Source organism: Neovison vison, chromosome 9, assembly GCF_020171115.1.
Source record: "Neovison vison isolate M4711 chromosome 9, ASM_NN_V1, whole genome shotgun sequence".
NCBI lineage: Eukaryota > Metazoa > Chordata > Mammalia > Carnivora > Mustelidae > Neogale > Neogale vison.
The window spans coordinates 55,185,338-55,213,256 of NC_058099.1; the positions used below are offsets into that span (position 1 = coordinate 55,185,338).

Sequence of the window (27,919 nt, forward strand, 5' to 3'; positions counted from 1 at the left end):
TCAGAATACTAGGAGATTATTTATCTACCCCAGGATGAAAGTATATCATATGAGACTTCATAAATCAATAGTGATTGTACTTTCCACTCCATCCATCTATCCATTCATCCATCCATCCATCAGTATATATGCATTTGTGTGTTTATATGCCATATCAGAATTGTAAACATCTATAAATAAATATTTGTAACAAATATTGTATGTACAAAATCTCAAAATACAATTTAGGAGACCTTAACCTCTAATCACCTATATATACCTAATCTCAATTATTCTTTGAAATTTGGGGAAACTGTATCTATTATTACACAACTAAGCCCCTATCATTTGAGTTAGAATCACTAATGACAAAAGTACAATCTAAAGTATGATGTCAAAGTTGAAGTGAGCAGATCGCATACAGTTGTGGCTTCCAAAAAATTGTTGTGTAGAGGTGTGTGACTAACAGTACTGTGGACTTTATACCAGGAAGTTTTTGCCTAGAAATAATGCCTAAGTTTGTTGCAACTATTTTGTTCAACCTACTATTCAATAATGAACCTCAGTATCTTCTGGAAAATGAAACTTTTCATCATTTAAGAATACAAACAACAAAATTAGCTGTTATCAGACTTTGGTTTATTGTAAAATTTAGCAAAGACTTTTTTTTTTTTTTGGTAATCCCTGACCTATTGCCCTGAAAACAAAAGCAAAAACTTACTTATTGCTTATTCTTTTCCCCCCTACTTTATTTGTGCCACTGTAGTAGAAGGGAGAAAAATCATTGTAATAAATAAAAATAGAGATGCAAGAGAGAAAGATAAATCAGTCCAGATGAGAAATATTAGGAGCAACAGAATTATCATCAAGCAGTTTCAAAATAAGCTTCTTTTAAAAAGGTTGTCATATAAAAAAAAAAATCACACCAAAAATATAGCAGCGGAGAAGGATAAATACGAGTTAATTGCACACCAATCCCATGCAAAAAACTGGGTCATTAGCCAAAGCAGTAGTATTCAGAATCCAGTTTGGGGTGTTTGTGCAGGGCTTGTGAGTCCTCTATTATGGAGCTGTCACTGAATTGGTCCAAGTCTGATGGGGTCTGATGGCCAGGGACATCATCTGCCAAAGTGTCCAGAAAGCTCCCCACGGAGATGCCATCCAGCCCATCGCTGCCATCATGGAGGCTATTGTAGCTGCCACGTAAGGAGGTGCTCTGACTCTCCAATAAACTGCACAGGCTCCCACTCAGACTGCTGCCTCGGCTGGTAATGGTGGCTTTCTCTTCAATCATCCACTTGATGGACTCAATGCTCTCATTGATAACAAGCAACTGGCGCATGAGCCTGACGTCTGTTGCTCTGAGGTTAACCTGCGGGAAAGGCAAAGAGAGCAAAGACATGTCAGTTATTCTACATTTTTGAGAGACTCAAAATTCATTTGGGTTCTCTCTTCTGCAGGGCATAACTTTATGTGCACAGAATCAAATATAAATTCACTCGATCTCAGGATCTTTTGAAAACTGCTGGCCAATGCCAAAAGTCATAATCAAAGAACTCACTCCCTGCTCCAAAGGGGACAGTGAAACTAAAACTCCCACTGCACACCTGACCCTAACTCCGCTGCCTGGAAGAATCATGCTGAAGGTCAGGTTCTCTGTTAACAAGTGTATTCTCTCTCTGGCCAGATTAATAGTTTATCCATGTTAACTCGAGTATAGGTATGTAGATGCTATGAGGTGGGGCAAAGAGAAATGTGTAGTAGTTAAGGAATTATCATCATCACCATCATTGTAGCAGCTCCTAGTTTCTAAGTGATGATGTATTGGAAATCATTATGCAAATTCCAACCTTCATTACACTGTAGCATCCTTAGACCAAGGGTATTTATTTCTATCCCCATTATACAGGTGAAGAAATGGAAATCCACAGAAGAGTATGGAAGAGGTCTGCACTCTCTCTGACTATATAGAAATATATCTAGTTCTAAATAATGCTTTTATTTTTAAGAACTACATTGCTTTAAAAAAGTCCTTGAATCCAAAGGATGCTATCACACTACTCTGTTCTACTTTACAAGATGAAGCGTTCAGATGTCTTCTTTAGATCTGATTATTTGCCTCAGATATGTCAGGGGAAGGCCCAATCAAATTTGGTATATTAACTCTGAGAAAGTTCTAGAACTCCCTCAGATGCCTTCTAGGTGTATAGAAGTTCTAGACAGTATAGAACTTCTGACAGTTCTAAACTACTTCAAAGAAATCTGTCCTCACAGCACAAAGCAGAATTTCTTTGTAGATCCTACCGTTAAACGGGAATGTTTGCTAACATCAAGAGTGTGGTGGTTCTGTGGAAGGTGGAGAGAGGTAAGGCTGCAAGAACTCTCATGATTGCCCATGCCCTTGTTGTGAGTGAAGAGATGTGGCTCCTATAAAGATTCTAGCACCTGGACTGGCCATCAAGGCTATATTTGGCCACCAGAGGTCACATTCATTATGGTTTAAAATAGATTTCCCCTTTTTTTTTTTCAGTTGGGGTCTTTAACCTAAGAGGCTGGGCCTTGCTAATTATTTCTTTAAGATCCAAGGCTAATTCAGATGTGTGGGTTTCTAGAATTATTAAAGACATTCAGTCATGAGTGACTCAAGCCTTAAGGAAGAAAGGAGCCTATTGTCTTCAAATGTATGCATTCATATTATAAAAATATTTCCTGGTTAGGAGTTAATCCATAACCAAAGGTGAACTTTGGGTTGAGTGAATGTGATGAACAAACATTAGGAGAAGATGGAACTTCCACCAATGACTTCAGAGATGTAACATTACAGTTCATGTATAAATATGCATTAAAAAAGCATAAGGTATGATCTTAAAACTCTCAATTCTGCTAGACTATTACATAAAGGGACTTGAATGACTTCCTTGTCTTCTCTAAGAAAAGCACCATAAACAAACTGTATACAAGGTAACTGTGAAAATCATTTGTCTCTGACGTGTCTGTGGACGGAAAAAATGTTAACTTATTACATTTTGAGATGTTTTTCTTTCTGTTACACAGTGCCTCGGTGACACTGTTCTATCAGGGACCTCACAGTGACACTGTATTGAGAAAGGAGGCTTTCTGGCAGTCTTTATGTTCAAACTTACCCGCACACCCCATGAGCCATCAACATACTGTTCAGGTTACATGTAATACAACAAATATTTATACATCAACAACTTGTCTAGGTCCACTGAGGAGCCTAGAAAATCAATAGGAGCCAAAGTCTTACAAAATTCTTCTGTTAGGCATCTGCAGCTGATAAAACGTGCTGTGCCCATTGTCGGCATGGTGCAATATGAATGGGACCATTTCCCGTCAGCTCCCCCAAATGAGCCACAGCTGCATTTGTCCACATCCCCGCCCTGTCGCATGGAAATATTCTGGTCCATGCCCAGATATGGGTGTGTTCCCTGTTAGTCTCCTCACTTGAAATACTTCCTCTCTTCCTCTTCCAATCCTCCCCATTCCTAAGGTCCTCTTCTTTTGTGAAGCACTACTTGCTGATTCCAGTCCCTTCTGCTAGTCCATGCAAAAAATGTCTTAACAATTATTACATATCTTAAGATCTGACCCAAGCATCATTTTTTTTTTTAAACTGGCATAAATTTAGATCTGTGAGAGTTCAGCTCTTAAGGCAGTTATACTGCACATTCCCAATGACTGTGTCACTCTGGGGTTAAAACATACTCGGGACAAATTTTTTCCAGCAATTTTCGCCTGAGTTACACAGTAGCTGCATCAAACACAATTTTTTCAATCTTATTGAGCAATGCAAATCAGAGGAACAGACTATTAAGTAACAAAAGCTGCCTTTGACCATGAAATGATTTATTTAGAAAAAATTTTTTCTTCTGAAGGCAAACATTCACAGGCCATTGAACCACTGCTGGGGGGGAAAATGACGAAAGTGAGTCCGTTAGAACACGTTGATCTGGCTGATAATGATTACAGACTTAACTTCTAACTCTGTCCTCCTGGAGAGAGAGTAAACATCGGCCCACTGTGGGAGCGCTGGGCCAGCCAGTTCACACGGTTGCCTGTCCATTCCCTGGCCCCACCTCACACCACTCTCTCCTGGAACTAAGGTGTGGATATGCTGTTGCCAATGAACCTTGAAAGTCTGAGCAATCCACCACAGAAGGAAATCACAATGTTGCTTCTGTTTCTGGTAGCTGCCCCACCTTTCCTCACTGTTATTCATGTCATTGTTTATGAAGTGGAGCCGTCTGTTAAGGAAACAGTCACCTACCCCTTCAGCGGGAAACTGGTTCTTTCACTTAAGGTCTTGTAAGGTCCATTTCATGGTCCAAGTTTAAGGTCCACTTCTTGGAGAACCCCTTCCTGATCGATATAGAATCCAGTGTCCATGCCTAGTTTAACACTACATTTCTGGGGTTTTGTTTGTTTTCTTCACAGTATTTATGGCTAGTCGAAATCCTGCTTATTGTTTATGTATTTTTTTGTGTGTTCCTCATGAGCATGTAAGCAACACAGAATGCAGGGGATTTGGTCTATTCTGTTCACTGCTCTGCACACAAGACCTGCAAGTGTCCTTGGCACATAGTAGGTGCTCAATTCGTAGTTCTTCAAGGGCTGAATGATTGTTTCAGATTGTACCATCTGTCAAGAATACCCCTCCCTTGGTTTTGCTATGGGTCAGTGATATCTGGCTTGAGTGGAAGGAGAGAGGCGTCTCTGGAAAGAGCATTTCAGCACTGAAGTGTTCCCAGCATGCAACTCCATTCTGATTCATGTACAGGATTCAAGCACCCTATTGCTAGCTTAAATGTACAGATTATTGAGATAGTATCTCTGAAAGGAAATGGACTTCAAGGTGTGAATCATACTCCAAACATTATTTTGTTTGTTCCGAGGTGATACCTGGTGTTGGTCTTGGCAGAGACACAGGGATCTGTAAACACTTGATGAAATGAGTTAAACAAAGGGAACAAACAGGACATTGACAAAAAAATAAAAAGGAAAGAGCAGGGAATGGAAGAAAAAAGAGAGGAAAATTAAAGAGAACAAAGGAGGAAAGAAGGAAGGAAAGAAAAGAAAGAAGAAAAGAAAGAACGAATGAACAAACGAGCAAGAGAGGAAGGAAGGAAGGAAGGAAGGAAGGAAGAAAATGTTTTGCACCATTGATCCAAGGAGATGTGAATGTTCTTTCCTCTTTTCCTTTACCACCCCTACCCCCACTCTGGCCCTTGCAGTATTGTGATGTGTTTCATCTTAATACTTAACTGAGGTCTCTCATGCTTTAGGATTAGTAACAGGTTTCCAGACTAGGTGAATGCTAACATTTCCTATCATTTTTAGACAAGTAGTGGACTGGGTATATGGCAGAAATTAAAACAAGGGTTCCTGAAAGAACAAATATTCTTAATAATAAATTTTCCCAGATCTGTGTTTTCTTCCTGGCTATCATTTTAATGTTGAAAGAAGATAAAAATTACAAATTAGCATAATGGAATCCAAGAAGGAGAAAAGGTGGTCAAACTTTCAATTAATCAGGGAGTTGCTGAACAAGTCAACTTCTTTTGTGGTGCTGTCCCAGGAACGCGGTATAGGGTTCTAGTCTGCCACTGTCACTCTCTGCCTGTGATGTCTGGGCAAAATGCCTTGGCACATGGGATCTCAGCCTCTGTATCCAAGAAGACAAATGACGGGGTTTTATTCTCAGCTCCAGTGAGCCAAAGGTCTCCCCAGGCCTCCGTGGAGGCTCATTTCTGCCAGTATTGAAGAGTTAAGATGACTGAGGAACCACCTATCTCTTCTGTCTGCTTTTCATGTCGAGGATTTATTTACTTGATAAAAAGAATCTGCAGATCACATTGGCTCAGGATTTCCCTCCATTTTGACATAGTCTCTGGTTCTTTTGTCATTCAATCAAAGCATTTGATTACTAAATTGTCTCTGCTTTGAAGAAACCATGTGGGCTATGGAGGAGACAGAACAATCAATTTTGCTACTCAACAGATCCAGCAAAATCTTTAGCTAGTAAAAACTCATGGCCAAAGCCAGCACTTTGAGCTCTTTATGGATTTTAATCTCCTTATCAGAAATTGTGTGGTAATGGTAATATTTAATTTTGGCTCTTGCTATTTGAGTTAAAAAAAATCTCATTTGTGTTCTGCTCCAGGATAAACATATGTGCCATCTTTCATATGCCTACTTATTAACGGAAGCATGTATGTGAGCTGTGGAACGTATCTTCCAAATAGGAGCAGTGTTCACTCTATCTTGGCATATAGGAAGCTTGGATAGCACCATGTACTCCTGTCTCTCATAAACCTCTCCTCCACCATTTTTATCCTTTTAAGAGAATCAACTAGTCAGATACAAGCAGGCCATCTCCTAGTTATTATGTACTTCTAATATAAAATCCACAATATCCATGACCTAAATTCCAAATGTCCAGCAAGCTGTAATATGAATTAGAAGGGAGAAAGACTACTTTATAAATCCATAATCATGTACATGAAGAAAGGACAACAGATTAGATTTGCCTTTTATTTATTTATTTTTTAAAGATTTTACTTATTTGTCAGAAAGAGAGGGAGAGAGAACATGAGCAGAGGGAAAAGCAGGCTCCTTGCTGAGTAAGGAGCCCAATGCTGTACTCAATCCCACCATCCTGGGATCATGACCTAAGCCATGCTTAATTGACTGAGCTACCCAGGCGCCCCTAGGTTTGCCTTTTAATGTGAGACTCTAATCCTAGTTTCTAATTCAGAGCAACAAATTCTTCAGATTTGTAATTGACGGAAGGTCTTTTTTTAAACATATTTATCTCTAAATTTACAGATAAATTAACATCTTTTTATATCTTATTAAAAGGCTGCTGTAATTGTGCTTGGAATATTATTTTTCTAGCTGTCTATCCCAGTTTCCTTGCGTGTTCCCTCTGCATAACTGAATCGAGTCCAAATCTTCCTCTCCAAATTCACCACATTCTCAATCTGATGATCACAGAAGGTTTTCTGCCTACCTATCCTTAAAATTTCCAGCAATCTTATTAAGAGCTGTATTTATAAAGCATTTGTCTAACTTTATTTTCAGAGGATCTCTAAGGATATTATTGTCTCTTTACAGCTCAAGAAGACATTGTACAACATGTCCACCCACTGCTCTTGGTTTCAAATGCTTCTGGAGAGCAGCCTGTGGTCCTTGACAAGGGCTGTTCTGCTAGAGCTTGTCTCTGTTTCCTCAGGCAGCTAAAAATTTACAACAACATTTCTTTCTAACTGAGCAACAGGATCCCATTTTTCTATCAGTCAGCTTTGTCTCCCTCCATTTGTGTTGTTTATATGTGGAACTGAACAATAACTAAAACAGTTCTCTTTTCCCAAAACCTTATATATAGAAGAGTAATTTCCCCCAAGACCAAGCTCCATACACAAAAACACTGTCATCAGCACAGTTAGCTGATGTTTTGATAAATTAGAAAGCTGCATCTGGTTGATTTGAAAGGGGCAAAGGTGACTCCCCTGAATCTTAGACATAAACTCCTGCCATCAGGCCTCCTCCTGAGTTCTGCGCAGTTTCTGCTGATCAGTCCTCTGATCGCCAAAATACGACCCGGGAGATTTTCAGTCCTATCCTATCAGGTGCTAGTCCAATCAGTACTCAGACGCCTGTGATGTCCATTTCTCGTCCACACTCTAATATGATGAAAGCTGTTTCCCCTCGTGCTCCCAACATGTATATGCAAAGTGTCACTGGCTCATGAAAGAGACTATAAATGACCTGAGTAGAAATTCATTTGGGAAGACTGAAAAAAAAAAAAAAACAAAGAAACAAACATAGACTTCAGACATTTGTAGCAGAGCAGCTCACAGGAATGAACAAAGGCTCAACCAAGAAGTATTTCCACTGGATTATAGTGAATGTTCTCTCTGCATGTGTGTTTTTCCAATTTAGAACTTAAGGTGGGATTTTTATATGGGGGATGAAGATATGATGTGCTCCTCCATGATTGCAGTGGCTGGGCTTACACTGGGAAGGAAGGAAGATGCGCACGGTGGCGTGCTGCTAAATGTTTAACAACCGGTTCCCTGGGAAAACTGCACACGCACCCACACACATACATGCAGGAGGAATCGTGCTGACAGAATAGACGGATAGCACACACTTTACAAATCACACTAAAACATATGTTACCTTTTATTATACATTTTATATAACTCATTGATTCTCTTGTTCATTTTTGCTGACTTTTTTTAAACATTTATTTATTTGAGAGAGAGAGAGAAAGCCCACCTGCACCGGGGGAAGGGACAGAGGGAGAAAGAGAGAAAGCTCAGGGGCTTGATGCCACCACCCGGAGATCATGACCTGAGCCGAAATCCAGAGTCAGACTCCTAACCAACTGAGCCAGCCAGACACCCCATGACACACTTTTAAATTTAATCTGCAATATCGACATTTTCTCCATCACTGTCTTAAGACAGTCAACCAGATAAAAATTAAGTTCTGATTTATGGTGTTTCCCAGTTTCTGTGCTGTCAATACTCCTACCATGGCTAATCTCAAGCTGCCAATGTGATGCCACCAAATCTGAGTTCGAGGAGAAATGCTCAGTTGTACAGCATTATGTAATATCATCAGCCTAGGGGTAAAGTACATATTTTAAATAACCTTAAGAAAATTAATAATAGTAAAATAGTTTAAAAGTGATGTTTTGAGCATTTATAACCTTTTTTTCATATAACTTCTTAATTTTTAGGTTACTATGCATAATTTAAGGTTTTTTGAGATATGATTGACATACAACATTGTGTTTGCTTTAGGTATACAACATGATGACTGATATGTACATTTTGTGAAACAACTACCACAATAAGTTCAGTTATCATTCATCACCTTGCATAGTTACAAGTTTGTTTGTTTTTCTTGTGATGAGAAATTTTTTAAAAGATTTTATTGTTAAATAATCTTTACACCTGACATGGGGCTCGAACTCACAAACCCGAGATCAAGAGTCATCTACCTTACTGACTGGGCCATCCAGGTGCCCCGAGATGAGAACTTTTAAGATCTATTCTCTTAACCACTTTCAAATATACAGTACAGTATTGTTAATGGTTAGCTTCAGCCACCATGCTGTGCATGACATCCCCAGAACGTATTTATCTTGTAAATGGAAGTTTGTATCTTTTGGCCACTTTCACCCATTGCACCTTATCCCACCACCCCCCCACCCCCGGCAACCACAAAACTGTTCTCTACATCTGAGACTTCTGGTTTTTTTAGATTCCACATACCAATGAGATCATACGGTATTTGTCTTTCTCTATTTCACTTAGTGTAATGTCCTCAAGGATCATCCATGTTGTCCCAAATGGCAGAATTTCCCTCTTTTTATGGCTGAACAATATTCCGTTGTGTATATATACACCACATCTTCCCTACCCATTCATCCAGGGATGGACAGTTAGATTGTTTCCATGCCTCGACTCATGTAAATAATGCTGCAGTGAACATAAAAAGTGCAGATATCTTTAAGACTTAGTGATTTTATCTCCTTCAGATATATACCCAGAAGTGAGACTGCCAGATTGTATGGTAGCTTATTTTTAATTTTTAAGGAAACTTCATATTGTTTTCCATAGTGGCTGCACCAGTTTGCATTCCCACCAAGAGTGCACAGGGTTCCCTTTTCTCTATATCCTTGCCAGCACTCATTTATTTTCTTTTTGATAACAGCCATACTACAAGGTGTGAGGTAATATTTCATTATGGTTTTCGTTTGCATTTCTCTGATGATTAGTGATATTGAGCATGTTTTCATATACCTATTCATATACCTGCTGATATGAAAAATCTACTCCTCTACTCGTCTTTTAAAAATCAGATTTTTTTTTTGTCACTGACTTGAAGGTATAGAAAGAGTAAGGGCTTTACCTAACCTGCTGAATTTAATGATAAGTAGATTAGAGAGTTTAATTTCTCCCCAAGAACTTTTATTTTTCTATACAGGATTAAAAACTCAGTGTAATTTTGTCCTTTCCACTAAATATAACTTGAAGGAAATTTAACTATTTATCAAAATTATAAAAAAGTGTTTCCCATGGAAAGATTTCAAATTGAATGTAGATTATTATTATTATTTTTTAAAGATCTATTTATTTGAGAGACCAAGAGAGAGCACAGCAAAGAGGGATAGAAGGAGAAGGAGAGAGAAACTCTAGCAAATTCCATACGGAGTGCAGACTTTCATGCGGGGCTTGATCTCGGGATCCTGAGATCACGACCTGAGCCAAAACCAAGACTCAGAGGCTTAACCAACTGTGCCAGACAGGCACCCAGAATATAGATTATTATTTAAGTATTATTGAGACATGAAATATACTTGGAAAGAGGATTGTGATGTATCTAAAACTCACTTAAGCATTTGCATTTTTATATTATAATTTTTAATGGATACATTTCTAACATATGCTGCATACTTCTCTATCTTGATAAAGAGAACCACATAGAACCAAGCTGAATCAAGTAGTAAACAGCCACCATTATAAACAGCATTTTTAATGCAAAGTTATTCAGCAACGTGATTAAGGGATTTGGGGAAATAGGGCTGTAAACTTTTTTTTTTTTTTAACTTAGTTTCAAACATCCACTCTCACCCAGACATTTAATCTTCTCTATCAGGGGTGTCTTGGTGCTGGTATTCAATCTGTTCCTCACAGTCTGTATGCCCCATTTCTTCCTCAGGCTCCCTACTCTCTTTCCAATCCGTCTACAGCACTGTGGTATTTCAGTAACTTTCACTTTTTCCTCTTCCTGGGGAGGGAAGAACTGAGTTGTGAGGAAAACTGATCCCACCTTGGGAAGGAGCATCAGTGGGTAAGTAACTTTCCATGAAGAAGCCACCCCTGTGGCAGAAGAAAGAGCACGGGCCTTGCTCCAGAGTGCAGGGCTTCTCCTCCTTCACGGGCACACTGATTACCTCAGAGTCTCGTTAAAATTCAGGTTCTGTCCACTTGTTCCAGGATTTTGCACTTCGAGCATGTCTCCAGAGGATGCCTGGGGAACCTGGAAGCCTTCCAGGAGCCCCCCTTCCTGGTGTCTACATCCCTGTGTAGTTCCCTGACTTTGAGCGTTCACTGGGCCTATTAACTTGTTTCTAAGGAATGGAATAGAACAAGCATGATGGGATGTCTCTTCTGAGAAAAGATTACAAAAAGGTCCGGTTTCCATCCTGGGTATACACTCTCACTGGCTCTGAGGAGAACCACCTGTCAGGCTGTGGACTGTCCTATTGTGAGATCTCCATGATAAGGAACTCATATCACTGGACAAAAGCTAGCAAGGCCAAGGCCTGCCAACTGCTTACTAGCTCTGTGAGTGAGGCTGGAAGCAGATTGTTCCTGAATTTAGCTTTGAGATGACCACATCCCCTGCCAACAAGCTGGTTGCAGACTTGTGAGGAGAGCCTGAGCCAGATTAACACTCAGTTAATCTGCGCCCAGGATTCTGACTCTCAGAATCTGTGTTGTAAAATGTCTGTTGTTTACGTTGTTAAGTTTTGGCGTATTTGTTATTCAGCATGAACAACTAATACACTTGATGGAGAAAGGGCCTACAGATCCATCTAACTGTGGATGATTTTGGGTGATGGATGCTGGACCACCATTTCCATGGAATGCTACTCTACTGACTCACTGTTTTACAGTTTGGGAAAAAATTAAAAAAAGTAAAAAAAAAAAAAAAACAGAGTAATTAAACATTTAGTGATAGAGACAGAAAATGCTCAAGGAAGTTAAGGTCTTCAGGAGAGGGCCATCTACATCCCCCACAGGACAACCTTTTTTTCCCCGTATTTAGAAAGAGAAACAACATTTCACACCTCTGGTATCTGACACATGATGCTTTCAGTGGAGGTCACATATAAACATATTCCCTATAACTTGAGAGTCATAAAAAGGAGGGTATACAATGATAAAATAATCAACTAAACTTAGGTAATAGCTTTCAGATATAATTTTAAGAGTTTAGAATACAGTAAGAGATTAATGAAGCCGATATCACTGAATTTTCAATTCTGAAGATTCTACCAAATTGTAATCTTGCTTTTCCTAATTCTCCATTTAAATTTAAGAATTCCCTTTTATTTGGCTTCCCCAGAGGAGAGCAGGGAGGAAATTAGGGTATGGATTAAAATCGCTTTTATTCAGAGTCTCCTATGAGCCAGTTAACCCATTTTCTTTAGAAAGAATCTTCTGGGGGCACATGGATGGCTCAATTGGTTAAATGTCTGCCTTCAGTTCAGGTCATGATCTCAGGGTCCTGGGGCTGAGTCTGCATCAGGCTCCTTACTCAGCAGAGACTCTGCTTTTCCCTCTCCTTCTGCCCTTCTCTCCAACTGATGCTCAATCTCTATCTTTCTATCTCTCTCTCTCAAATAAATAAAGATCTTTAAAAAAATGATTAAAAAAAAGTCCTCTGTAGAAAGGTCCTTTTGTGTAGGAAACATAAGTGAGGCACTGGCATTTTGATGCAATCATTCATTTTTACCTAATGTTGGTAATTTGGAATGTTGGAAATATTTCACTTCGTGATGCTGAAGATCATTTTGTTTTGTATATAATGCCCAAACACTGATTATTTTCATCTGGGAAATTTTGGGTGGGGCTTTCCAGATGACACTAGTTAGAGCAGTGATCTCACATCCTGAAGAGTGGCCAGTGAGAAACACCTGCTACATTTCAACACTTGCTGATAATACATGGACTGTCTTGTCCAGTGATTTATTTTCTCATTTATTTTGTTTCATTAGTTTAAAGAATTAGATACATCTGCCATTTATTGAATGCTTTGTATGTGCCATGGTCTTACACATTAACTTGCCTAATAAATTTAATGGCATTGTTACAACAAATATGTGATGAGGCTGATTATTCTCATTATGGTTCCAGTCTGACCTGTAAAGTGCTTGGAAATTACCACTCCTATCTTCACAATAAGAAAAAAAGCTGAAAAACACAACTCTTCTTAGATTCTGCAGACAACTGAGGTCATGGGGCAAACTGCTGCCACTGGGAGATTAACAGGTAGATGCAGAGACTTATGGCTTACTAAGATCATAAGTCCGGAATCAGAGGGCTCCAGGTGGAGCTGATACCAGCTGATAACAGTTTAAACTCTAACTGATGAATTGCTGGAGGTTCAGTGTAGAGTAGATTGAGAGTTAAAAACTCCAAGAGCTCCAGTTTCAGGGATACCCCTACATGTTTATGAGTATCAGCTTCAGGAACCCCACCAGGTTCTCACTGTCCTCTAGGCTTCTGGCAGGGAGAGGGGACAAGATACCGTTCTGAAATATGCCCATAGCCCTCTGTTCTTCTTAATAAGGCCTGTCCTCAAGGCAAACTATTTTACCAGAGCCTAATGTACTAGGATTTTTGCGGAGCCTAAGCTTGTGGGGGAAGGGAAACACCCAACTCAAGCTCATTAATTGAGACCTAATCATGGACCACAGAAGGCTTCTTCTTCCCCACAACTTCTCACCATGTCAACAGGGCTCCTGGGTACTAACAGAAGATTTCAGCTAAAAGTATCACAGACTTCAGACTCTCCTTCGGGAGTCTCTAGGAAAATCCAAAGATAACAGAATGGACATAAACAAAGAACTAGAGGAAATTTTAGTCTCTGACACCTACTGCTATAGCAAACAATAAACAGTCTAACTCCTAGTCAGATAAATGTAACACCTTGCACTAAAAACCTACCTATTCTGGCTCCTTTACATCATAGTCACCTTTCAACAAAGAATTACAAGGCATGCTACAAAGCAAAAACAAAGTCTGAAGAGACAAAGAGAGTATCAGAACCAGACTCAGATATGATACAGGTTTTAGAATTATTAGACTGGGAATTTAAAATAACTATGATTAATATACTAAGGCGTCTACAGAAAAAACTGGACATCATGCAAGAACAGGCAGGTAATATAAGCAGAGAAATGAAAACTTGAAGAAAGAATCAAAAGGAAATGCTTTAAATCAAAAACACTGCAATGTAAATCAAGAAAGTCTTTAATGGGGGCGCCTGGGTGGCTCAGTGGATTAAGCCGCTGCCTTTGGCTCAGGTCATGATCTCAGGGTCCTGGGATCGAGTCCCGCATTGGGCTCTCTGCTCAGCGGGGAGCCTGCTTCCCTCTCTCTCTCTCTGCCTGCCTCTCTGCCTACTTGTGATCTCTATCTGTCAAATAAATAAATAAAATCTTAAAAAGAAAAAAAGAAAGTCTTTGATGAATTTATCAGTAGACTGTACATAGCCAAAGAGTCAGAAAACTTGAAGATATATAAACAGTTTGAATGTGTCTTCAAAGATATGCTGAATCATAGCCAAAACATTATATAATTATCTGTGGGGATATACCTTGTGCGACATACAATTTACTACTACTTTGGCTCAGACTCAGGCAGTTATTAGCTGACTTGTAGATTTATATCTGGAAGACATGAAAATAACTTCTCTCCAGTTGAAAAAAAATTCAAAGGTTATGGTTTTATTGTCCTCCTAGACATTAAACAATTTGTCTCTAATTCAACAAAATGATTTCATATGTCTTTTCTGAGAAAATAGATGAAACATTCCCATAATTCTTCTGAGCCAGTTGATATCGTCTTGCTGGTTCTTTTATTAAATGAGCTAACTAAATCTCCAACATGTGCTCCCTCTATGTTTATATGAGAACCATGTTTAAAATTCCTTGAAAATTATACTTTGATAGATTTGGAGGCTGAGTGGCTTACCTGTTAGAACTAGTTAAATGAAGTTGCCTAATTGACTCCAGACTCTCTTTTCTTCTGATTTTGTACTTTCTATTCTGGTTTGTTTGCTTTGTTGTTGCTATTGTTTCAGATCCTTAGCCAATAGTTAAGTGTTTTCTTTAACTCACTGTTTAAGTCATATCCATTTCCACAAGTGGATACTGAATCCTCATGTGTAAAATGTGTGCGAACAGCCAGTTCCAGGGACTGGTGGATACTGAGCCACCTAGGTCAGTCAAAGTCACATAATCTATAAATTATTCCCCATTTGGAATAGCACTAATGGGCAATTTGATTTCATGATGGGATCATTAGGTGATCTCTATTAGGATGATGTGAATCTATTCTCTGTTGGATGAGAGACAACATGGAGTACGGTTCGTTGGTCTATATTTTTTGTCTATTGGTGTGCTCAAATCTATGTAGAGGATATTCCATTTCCACTGAATAGAAAAATAACCCTTTGAGAATGTGTGTTCTGTGTTTTCTAAAATGTGCTCTGTGCCTGAGGTGGTAGAACTGAAGCTTCAAATTCTGTGGAAGGCTGTGCATTTAACAGAAAAAAAACATTTTATTGCTCATTGATAAGAAAATAATATACTTTCCCATTTCTAGAGTATATTGATAATTTTAAAGTCCCTTAAGAAAACAGAGATTTTTCTAAATATAGAGGCTAATAAATACTTGCAAAAATTTAGTATTCCAAGAATTTCAGGGAAATAAAGAGACTGAACTCTGATACACTGAATGTACTTACCTTTTTAAGGGAAACAAACAAACAAACAAAAAACATTTCTCATAGATATTGCTAACTCAGAAGCATGTTTACAGCAGAACCCAAGTGAATCTTTAGACAGTAACTGCTTTGGTAAGTTTAGGTTATAAATAGTTAAATTTCTTTTCCTTGCTTTGTCAGTATGGAGAACAAACATGTATCGTTGACCCCTGAACAATGTGGGGATTTGGGGGTGCTGACTCCTGCACAGTCAAAAATTCATGTATACAATTTGATTCCCCAAAAACTTAACTGTGCATGGACTACTACTGAGCAGAAGCCTTATTGATAACATAACACACATTTTATATATGTATTATATACTGTATTCTTACAACTAGAGAAAAGAAAATGTTATTAGGAAAATTGTAAGGAAGACAAAATATATTTATAGTATGGTACTATAAAAACTCTGCATATTAAATGGGCCTCCACAGTCCCAACCTGTGTTGTTCAAGGGCCAACTATAATTTAATTTTATTTTTTGAGATTTGTATCATTTTCTAGTGAAAGAGACCAGGTTAATATTAACTTCCTAAATCTGTTGTACTAGTTTATTGATGAGATAAGCTAATGATTCTTCCATACATTGTTTAAGATTAAGAAAATATTGTGTATTTTCTATATGGAATTAGAATTCTTAATTTTTTTTTTTTTTTTTTTTGAGAGAGAAAGAGCAAGGGAATGGATGTAACGAGGGAGGGAAGGGGCAGAGGAAAAGGGAGAAGGAGAATCTCAAGTAGGCTCCAGGCCCACCATGAAGCCTGATGTGTGGCTCAACCTCAACAACCCTTGATCATCACGGGTCAGACCTTTAACGGACAAGTCACCCAGGCACCCCTAGAATTCTTAATATTTTTAATTCAACTGTAATTTTTTCCTTCTGTGTCAGTTTGAACATAATTTGCAAGATATTTACTAACTTTAGAACTTAGACTAGTATTAAAATAAGTTAATAAAAATCTTAATATCTGTATAATTTATAAGGAAGACAGAAAATGAAAGCTAGGTCACCAATTCTTATGAGTATCTGCTTTTTATTTTAACAATAATAAAGTGGCTATATTTCTGGGTCATTTTAATGAACATTAATTTCACGATCTTACAAAGGTGTGAAAGGTTATGTTTTTTGCTGTGGAGATTTTATAACATAGTTGTGTAAGCTTTGCTGGTCAGCTAAAATGCTTTTATATGGCAGGGAGTGATCACTCCCCAGTTCTTCTCTGAAGGATTAGTAAATTTGATGTAAAATTATGGCTTATATGGTTGGTTGAGACTACTCTAGGAATAATCATGGCAAAGGACTATAACTAAAATGTGTTTTTGTTTATCAAAGAAGGGAATATTTTTGTTGTCAAAATTGTTTGTTCCAGAATGTGAGAGGAGATAGTGAAGAATAGAACTTACCTTGATATAGAAAACTGATATAAATACAAAATAAATAAATAAATAATATCTTTATTTGCCCTGAATTATATCTTCTACAAAGAATAATTCTGAAAAGCAGTAAAAAGTATAAAAATGTTGGTAAACTTTGCTGAGTTTTGAATGAATTTATTAGAAGATAAATTTTTAAAAGAACTTGTGAATAAATTACTCCTAAACATATTAATGCAAAACTAAAACTAATTTTGAGGTTTTTTCCCTCTGTTGGAATGAAAAATTAACATAAAAATATTCATTTTGCTCTTACCAAGAAATAGTAAGATGTTATTCTTCTATGAAATCTGCTCAGATAGTAGAGATTCCTTATCTAACCTGAAAAATTTCTGTGCTTTGTATTGACTTTGGCACAGCCCTGATATGAAATACAAGGGAATAATTTAGAATTGTACTGTATTCTTATTCTAAACTATAACCATTTATTGTTTCTAGGCACATGTGATAGTGTTCAATCAAATAACTTAATCTGTTCTAATAAAACTTAAACCTTTTTAATTTTGCCTTCCCAAAAGAGGAATCTAAGTTCAAAGGGAAAAATTTGAGATGTCTTTTATATTCAAGCTATTCTTGGGGGTCTTTCTAGGGGCCCCTGGGCAATTGCTTTCGTTGAAGCCTGCTGGACAACAACCATAGTAAGTGAGTGGGTGTGCCTGGGTTCCAGTCAAAGTTTCATAAAAACAGATAAGTTAAATTCAGGCAGTAGGTGGTCAAGCTTCCGGTATTACAGGTATTAAAAACCATGAAGACAATTACTGGTGAATTTAACTCAGCTTATCTTTCTTAATGGACTATCTGCCTTCTGCTCCTCTGTTTCTTTCTTTATCTACCTTTTCCATCTTTATGGTTCTCATTAAGAGTTAAATAAATTTTAGCCATATGCTTGTTTTATATTTGTGTGAGTCATGTCTTATTTTTTTTACTGAAAAATGTACTTAGAAAGAATCAAATAACAGAGCCACAGAGAGAAATCTTGTTAGAACTGGCATAAATGGGCCCAAACAGTATAAATAATGCAGATAAATGTGAAGGAACTTAAAAAGTTCCTTTTTAAGGAGGAAGGTTTCTGTTCAACTTCCATCCCTAGGTTTTCAACTCCTTTTTACTTTTATTAAATCACTTATATCCTATTTATTAGGGAAAAAGTTACCCTTATTGCATAAGAGAACACTCATACCCTGAAGTTAATACTTCAAATTAGACTAAATAATCTTTTGTCTTTTCAGTGTGAAACAAGGTGAATTCTATGAGGAAGGAATGGATTTGGTCTTTATTTCCTATGGATTTATCTCTCTGATTACCTTTGATTCAGTATGCACCAAATATTGTGATGATCTAGTGCTCATAATCTTAGAGCTATTTACATTTTATTTTCTACAATTTAATGATATCTCAGGTACAACAGATTACCAGTAATTAAATTTATGTATTTCTAACTTCAGTCTTTCAGAAATTTCAGGATTGAAGCTTTCCCTTTGCATGATACCACTCTGAAAAATTGTTTCATTTATTTTAAATGAAATTAGTTACAGTCACGGATGTAATGTTGTCTAAAATGTCGTTTTCATTTTTCCAATATAGTTTTCTCTTAGAATTTTACTCTAATTAATGTGGATGATTTCATCTGGATATATAAGATGTTGTTCTCCTTTGAATATGATGTAAATTGTCCTATTTATATCTACACTGAACCATTTTCAGCAAAAATAATATACAAAAAAATTTTTAAAGAGAGATGATGGCTGATTTGTTTTTTATTCACAACTATGATGCCCTCTGACTCAACTACCCATTGATGGCATGTATTAGTAAGAATGGCAAGGATGACTAAAACTTCTGTTTAAGTCTTTGTTCCTTAAGAATCTGTGATTTGTAACAAGTCAACTAACCTTCCCATGTCTCCATTTTCCCATTAGATGAGAATATTGGAGATATTTTAAAATTCCTTCCAACCCTAAAATGTCCTGATTCTCCAATTTAGCACATTTTTTTCTTTTTAATGTAGGCTCCATGCCCAGCATGGAGCTCAACATGGGGCTTGAACTCAGGATGCTGAGATCAATACCTGAGCTGAAATCAAGTCAAACAATTAGCAGACTGATCTTCCTATGTGCCCCTCCAATACAGTGTATTGTAAGTGTACAGTTTTCATGGAGAGGTGAAGTCTCCTCCATGTGCCCAACAGCATTCTATTAGAATGATCTCAGAGTTTGAGTCTGGGAAGTGGCTGCATTGGTAGAAAGAATTTACTTATCAAAAGTGGATTTTTCAAGATAGAGAATTTTTCAAGATATGGGAGAAACAAACACACCTGTAGTGATGGAATACAAAGATAGGCAACAAAGAAGTGGTAAGCATGAACTCCAGTGCAGAGGGTCTGTCCTGCCCATTAATTTTAATTTCTAACTGGCTTCCAGTACATGGCAAATCGACAAACATGTTTAATAAGAAAATTTATGAAAGGGAAAGTAACAGGGACGTATGCATATAATAATATAGCAGAGAATAAGCATGGATTAATTTGTTTTGGGGAAAACATGCCAGTTAAGTAATAATAATAATAAAAAAAGATAGTTTGGATATAGAGAGTTGGGTATGGGTGGACTATACCAAGATGGACGTTATAGTCTGAACCTGTGAGAGGAAAAAAATAAGGAAAGATCTAGAGATGTAAAAATTCATTTCATGCTCAGGAAGTGGCAAACTTATGAGAAGGGCTTAGGGTCTAGAATGTGGTGGGAAGTGAAGGTGGAGAGGTAATTGGAAGGCATATCCTGGCTAGTATGGTGAGCCAGGATAAGTCTGGGAAATGCTGTACCAGTCCATTCCATAGTCTTGAACAGAAGTTCTTGATGAGACTGACACCTCACTGCTGAGATGTGGGTACTGACACTGAGCCACCCTCCAAAGAGCTTGAAGGGGTTTCATCAGTGTTTTGGGCCTGATCTTTCATGTGGGCAAAATTTTACTAATTCCAACTGCAAAAAACATTAAAGAAAAAATAATTTGGCTCTACAGTGAAATTAGATAAGGACTACAGGTTCTTGATATCAGTCCAAATTTATGTTCAGCTCTTTCTGGAATGGATTAATTTGGCTCAAGTACTATTTCATTCTCCTGAATCAAAAGTGATAGATTCAGTTTTAGGGGGAACCGGGCTGAGAATTCAGAGTTTATCTGTATATGTGAACAAGGTGGCTTTGCAATTTTTTTTTTTTTTTAATCAGAAGGAAAGCTGGGGTAAAGTGCTTTTCAAGGATATGCTTGCTTTTTAAGCACATGACACAGAAATGCCCAGAGGTCTTGACTCCAAATTCTTTTGATCTTTCATTTCTACCCATAAACTCAGTCTTATTGTTTTTTAAAATTCTCATGACAAATGAGTTCTTCCTCTTGAGTTTTGACTTGTTCTCCTTATTTAGGGACATACTTAAGTTTTTCCGAAGTGTGTGTTTATTCTGCTTTTTTTTAATTGGACACAAAAGAAATTTGTTACATGCCTTTCCAGTGCAATAATATTAAATATTCCTAACTTAATTACTAACCACACTTTCTTTTTAATGAGTCTATTTAAAAACATTTTTAAAAATATTTTATTTATTTATTTGACACGGAGAGAGACAGTGAGAGAGGGAACAGAAGTAGAGGGAGTAAGAAAGGGAGAAGCAGAACTCCTGCCAAGCAAGGAGCCCAATGTGGGACTCGATCCCAGGACCCTAGGATCATGACTTGGGCCAAAGGCAGATGCTTAAAGACTGAGCCATCCAGGCACCCTATGGCTGAGGCTTAACCCACTGAGCCATCCACATGCTGCTTAAAAACATTCTTAAAGCAGGATTTCCTTTTTAAATTATATCTTTGTAGCAGTTTAAAGAAGTTAATGCAGTAAAAATTTCATAAAATGATAGATGATTTGAGACTCTCATGCTTCCTTTTAGAAAAAAAAAAAATTTTGACTACTGCTCCATTCTAAGGAACAAGAATACAGATGTCTAAGAAATACTTCCAATAACTCCTAATTCACTTCACCGGGAGCAAGTTTCTTTAACAGCTTTAGCCATCATTAATATACATAACAACCTTAAAATAATATCCTGATACTACTTCAGAGAGATGTAGTTAAACTCAATTAGTTGTAGACTGTGAGGAGATTAGATGTTCTTGGATCAAAGATATTCTTGGATGAAATATGCTATGTGGTACTACTGTGTGATTATTATAATTAGGACATCACATCTCAGTTTATGCAATGACTGGGGAGAAAAAAAAATATATATATGTTTTTAATTTTTAATTTTTTATAAACATGTAATATATTTTTAACCCCCGGGGTACAGGTATGTAATAACCAGGTTTACACACTTCACAGCACTCACCATAGCACATACCCTCCCCAATGTCCATAACCCCACCCCCCTTCTCCCAACCTCCCTCCCCCCAGCAAACCTCAGTTTGTTTTCTGAGATTAAGAGTCACTTATGGTTTGTCTCCCTCCCAATCCCATCTTGTTTCATTTATTCTATATATTTTTTTAAACCAAGAATAAGAATGTGATTCTTATTATGTAAAAGCCCTAAATATTTTCATTTCCTTTCACCCCTTAGGTTTCCCAATTAATTTTATGCCTAGTCTAAATAAAAATTAGTGGTACCTGTTTGTTTTAGTTTGAGAAGAGAGACACTTTTCCATTAATTTACAAAGAATCAGCCATTCAGATGATTTTAACAGATTGTTGCTCACACATTGTTTATACTACTTAATAGAAAGATTTCACCTACATGCTTTCTCTAAAATCAACTAAAGAACAGTAGATTTTGTTTTATTTTATATACTTTTTTCCCCCTTTGGGCATGTTTGGGAATTTCTTTTCTATATCCTTATGAAGTTCCAAATGACACACTGTAGGAAAACTGTCTCCCAGACAGAGTAATACCCTATAAAGAACATGGGTTTGATCTTTAAAGACAAGGGATAAAATACAATTCTTCCCTTAATTAGCTCCTGTATTCTGAGCAGTTGGACACATAACTTAATATTCCTCTCCATCAATTTTTGAATCCATAAAATAATGTTTATTACACACTTAATTAGGAGGGTAGTATGGTTGGAAGAACTATATGAGATACACATGTAGCATAAAGCCTAGCTCAATGGTGATCAATAAAGTTCAGTTTACCCCTGAATTTGATAGCAATAAAAACACCTCCATCAGAAAAGGAAAAAGTTCTCAAATCAACAACCTAATTTTATACCTCAAGGAACTAGAAAAAGAAAGAGAAATCAATGTTGCAGAAAGAGGGCATTTCAAAAACGATTAGAAGAGAAATATATGAAATAGAGACTAGAAAACAAAATCAATGAAACTAACAGTTGGGTTTCCTGAAAAGATTTTAAAAAAAAGTGACAAACTCTTGGCTAGACTAAGCAAAAAAAAAGAAAAAAAACCTTAAATATAAAAAATCAGAAATTAAAGAAGAGACGTTATAACCGATGCCACAAAAATAAAAAAGGATTATCAGACTACTGTGAATAATTATATGCCAACAAATTGGATAATCTACATGGAAGGGGTAAATTTCTAGAAACACAAAACCCACCAAGACTGGATCATAAAGAAATAAAAAAATGTAAATAGACCTATGATGGCATTTAGGATAGGTTGCCCCCCACCACAGCACCTTGATATACTGAATATTTTAAGCTGAAGAAGTTAGTGTGAGAAAACAGCAGAAGCAGGAAGTTCCCTCTGCTCGCTTTCCTTCATTCTTCCCCTGAAACAGGTCATAAACTTTCATGTGAGAGGTGCCCTCCCTGTCTCCAGGAAAACATTCTTACCTCCAAAGACAAGGGAATGCTGAGAAGAATCTGAACAAACAGGACTTGTTAAGTTTCCCCAGTTTATTACACTTAGGTCATACCCTTTGACCTGTCATATTTCTCCGTGACTGTCTACTCTTCATCAAACCTAACATAAAAAGACTCGGGTTTAGTCATTTCTTCAGTTCCTCCTATTTCTTTATGTAGGCTCCCATGTCATGCAAAGCTTATGCTAAATAAATTTGCATGCTTTATTCCTGTTAATATGTGTTGTTCATATAATTTTCAGATACAGCTGGGGATCCTAAGAGTGTTGACGAGAACATTTTCTTCCCCTATAGCTAGGACTAGTTAGTAGAAAAATTGAACCAGCAATCAGAAACCTCCCCAAAACAAGATAGTCCAGGATTAAATGGCTTCATTAAAGAATTATCCCAAACATTTAAAGAAGGATTAACACAATCCTTTTCAACTTTTCCAAAAAATCGAAGAGGAGGGAATATTCCAAAGTCATTTTATGAGGCATCATTACCCTGACACTGAAATTAAAGATGTGACAGGGAAATAAAATTATAAACTACAAATTCTGATTACTGATGCAAAAATCCTCAACTAATACTATCAAACAGATTCAAAAACACATTTAAAAGGACCAAGTAGGAATTATTCCCAGAATGCAAGGATAGTTTGACATAGGAAAACCAATTAAATATACCACATTACAGACTGAAGGCCAAAAACACATGATGATCTCAATTGATGCAGAAAAGGCATTGGACAGAATTCAGCACTCTTTCATGATAAAAACATTCAACAAACTAGGAAGAGATGAAAATTACCTCAATGTAATAAAGGCTATAAATGAAAAGCACACCTCATGACGTAAAAAGCTGTAAGTTTTCCCTTTGTGTTTAAGAACAATGGGAGGATGCATTCTGTATCACCATTTCAGTGCAATTCTGAAGGTTCTAACCAGAGCAAATAAAAGGCAACTAAATTGGAAAGGGAGAAGTAAAATATCTCTACTCACAGATGATATAATCTTACATGTAGAAAACCTTAAAAATTCTACAAAAATAAAACCCTGTAAGAACTAATCAATAAATTCAGCAAAGTCAAAAGATATAAAATCAACATACAAAATTCAGTTGCATTTTTATACAGTAACAATGAACAATCTGAAAGGAAATAAGAAAACAACGCCATTTATAGTGGTGTCAAAGAAATAAAATACTTAAGAATAAACTTAACCAGAGAGGTAAAAGACTTGTACATTGAAAACTATAAAATGTTGGAAGAAATTGAAGAAAAACATATAAGTGAAAAGCCAGACTGTGCTTATGAATTGCAAGACTTACTAATGTTAAAATATCCATGATTTTATATATAGAAAATCCTAAGGCCTCAACTAAAAAACTATTAGATATAATCATGAATTCAGAAAGTTGGGGGCTACAAAATTAACATACGATATCAGTAGCAATTCAATATACTAATGACAAAATTCTGAAAAAGAAAGAAATAGATCCCACTTACAATAGTATTAAAAACAGTACTTAGGAATAAACTTAACTAAGGAGATAAATGATCACTGTACTGGAAACTGTAAGACATTGGTGAAAGAAATCAAAGAAAACAAGTAAATGGAAAGACACCCTGTGTTTATGGAATAAAAGAATTAGTATTGTTAAAATACCAATATCACCAAAAGCCATCTATAGATTTAATGCAATCTTTTTTTTTAAGATTTAATGCAATCTTTATCAAGATTTCAATGGCAGTTTTTACAGAAATATAAAAAATTCCTAAAATCTATATAGAACCACAAAAGACCCCCCAAAACCAAAGAAATCCTGAGAAAGGAGAGCAAAGCAGAAGGTATCACGCTTCCTGATTTTTAAGCTATATTATAAAACTATAGTAACCAAACAGTATAGTACCAGCATAAAAACAGACAAATAGATCAATGGAACAGAATTGAGGGCCCAGAAATAAACCCAAGCATGTAGAGCCAATTAATATTTGACAAGGGAGCCAAGAATACTCATGGAGAAAAGACAATCTTCTCAGTAAATGGGGTTGGTAATATTGGATATTCACATATTAAAAAAAAAAAAGAAATTGGATCTGCCCGTATCTTATACCACTCATAGAAATTAACTTGAAATGGATTAAAGTCTTAAACATAAGACCCGAAAACATGAGACTCCTAGAAGAAAAGAAAGAAAAAAACCTCCTTGACAGAGGTCTTGTTAATGAATTACTGGCTATGACACTTCAGGCACAAGCAACAAAATAAAAAACAGAAAGTGAGACTAAATGAAACTAAAAACCTTCTACCTTCTGCACAGCAAAAGACATCAACAAAGACAATCTATGGAATGGGAAAAAATATTTGCAAACCATATTACCTGATAAGGGGTTAATATCTAAAACATATAAGGAACTCATATAACTCATTAGCAAATAAAATAAAATGACCCAATTTAAAAAAAAAATGGACAAAAGATCTGAAGAGACATTTCTCTCATACCCCCCCCCAAAAAAGTGAAACAAGCTCATGAGTAGGTGATAAACATTATGTCATTATGAAAAGCAAATTAAAACTACAGTGAGCTATCACTTCACATCTGGCCATCTGGAATAGGGATTATCAAAAAGGTAAGAGAAAACAAATGCTGTGTGGATTGGGAGAAAAGGAAACCCTTGTTCCCTACTGGGAGAATGCTAATCAGTAGAGTCACTATGGAAAATAGTAGGGAGGATCCTTGAAAAATTGAAAATAGAACTACCATATGAACCAGCAATTCCTCTTTTGGAAATATATCCAAAAATAATTAATACACTAACTCAAATGATATTTGATCTCCATGTTCTCAGCAGTATTACTTACAATCGCCAAGACCTGGAAACAACCTAAGTGTCCACTAATGGATGAGTGGATATATATATATATATATATACAGTGGAATATCATTCAGCCATAAACAAACAAACAAACAAAACACCAGGGAAATCCTGCCGTTTGTAACAACGTGGATGGACCTTAAGGGCATTATGCTAAGGGAAATAAATCAGAAAGAGAAAAGAAAAATAAATATCATTGTCTTACTTCTTTGTGGAATCTTTTTTTTTTTAAGATTTTATTTATTTATTTGACAGACAGAGATCACAAGTAGGCAAAGAGGCAGACAGAGAGAGGGGGAAGAAGGCTCCCCGCTGAGCGGAGAGCCTGATGCAGGGGTCCATCCCAGGACCTTGAGATCATGACCTGAGCCGAAGGCAGAGGCTCCAACCCACTGAGCCACTCAGGCACCCCTTCTTTGTGGAATCTTAAACAAACAAACAAACAAAAATCCCCAAACTCACAGAAAAAGAGATCAGAGTTATGGTTATCAGAGTTGGAGGGTGGTAGGAGGGGGAGCTGGAGGAAGGTGGCCCAAAAGTGGTATAAACCTCCAGTCATAAGATAAATAAATACTAGGGATATAATGTATAAGCTGATGACTACAGTGAACACTGCTGTATAATATATAGAAAGTTGTTAGAATAAATCCTAAGAATTCTTATCACAAGAAGAAAATGTTTTTCCTTTTTTCCTTCCTACTTCCTTTTCTCTATTATTGTATCTATATGAGAAGATGGTTATTAGCTGAACCTATTGTGCTAAATCATTTCATATTATGTGAATTAAACAATTGTGCTGTATGTCTTATACAGTGATATATGTCAATTATTTCTCAACAACCCAACAAGAAAATACGAGGTAAAAATAAATAAATAACCTAAATTTTAAAAAATGCCCACCACATTAGAGGATTCTGAAACTTGCTGTAATTAAGCAGGACAATGAAACTGACTGAATTGGTTTCTAGTTAGTCAGGTTGTTCCTTGTTCAAAAAGATTATTTATATGTTGGATTCTGCTTAGAAAACCTGCGCAATACACATTAGTTAAGTCATTTTTATTTTCTCTTTCCTTTCCTTTTTTTCTTTCTTTTTATTCTGAGAGAGTGAGCATGAGTGGTGAGTATTGGGGAGGTGCTAGGGAGGGACAGAGGGAAAAGGAGAGAGAGACGAGAAAGCAGATTCCACCCTGGGTGTGGCTCAATCTCATGACCCTGAGATGGTGACTTGAAGAGTCAAAATCAAGAGTTGGATGGTTAACTGAGCCACCAGCTGACCCATTTATTTTCATCTCTTAATGCTATTTTAATCTAAATATCTGCTATCATTGATATCCTATATATTGCATTCAGAATTAAATGTATATATGACAAACTAAATTGATGAATTCATATATGATTAATACCATTCAGTATATATATATATATATATATATATATATATATGCCCTAAAGACAAGGCATAAGAATCTCAGGTTGTTAGTGCTAAAAGATACTACAGTTAATAATTCTATGAGACAGAGACATGCAAACTAAGGATTGATGACTTGTCCCAAATTTATCACTACTCAGTGGAAGAAAGAGAACTGAGACCTTGATTGTTTGGTTCCAATTCAACTAATATTTCCACAAAACCAGAGTTGAGAAATATTACATTATAATCTGATCAGTGAATTTATATTGCATCAGCCTTTAAAATTACATAACCACTTTCTGATGATCGCTTAGGACTAGATAAAAATAAATCATCTTTAAGAAAGAATTCAACAACTTGGTTTAAACAGGCACTGACTTGAATAAGCATCCATGAACAATTCTAACCTGTTATATTTGATGTCATATTTTCTTGGATGTAAATTCAATACAAATTTTATAATCAAGGATTGCTCCTCACATTTTTATTACAGAAATGGAGCTCTAGATGTATTACAATTACCTAAAAGTTAGACACCTATTCAAAAAAGGTAGTGGGAATAAAGATACGTTGCTGATTCCTATTTTTATCTTCTTGTATTCACTTATAACTGAAAATCACTGCTGCCAGATTAAATGGTTTGCAAATAAGCTGTTCTCTTGTAGTAAAAATTAGCATAAATTCAAAGTTAATTCATCACTTCTAGCACTGAAGGACCACAAATGAGGGTGATAAAAGCAGATGCCTGGCATATGGCAACAGATGGGTCA

At 36.6% G+C, this 27,919-nt stretch overlaps 1 protein-coding gene across 1 annotated transcript in view; it reads right to left on the bottom strand.

Moving 5' to 3' along the window:
- Positions 1-596: 596 nt before the first annotated feature.
- Positions 597-27,919, bottom strand: part of LURAP1L (leucine rich adaptor protein 1 like) — a 50,203-nt gene continuing 22,880 nt past the window's right edge. Inside the window, exon 2 of the mRNA XM_044265654.1 lies at positions 597-1,351. Within this exon, the coding sequence (XP_044121589.1) occupies positions 977-1,351 (375 nt within the window). The 3' untranslated portion in view covers positions 597-976. The remainder of the gene's footprint in view (positions 1,352-27,919) is intronic.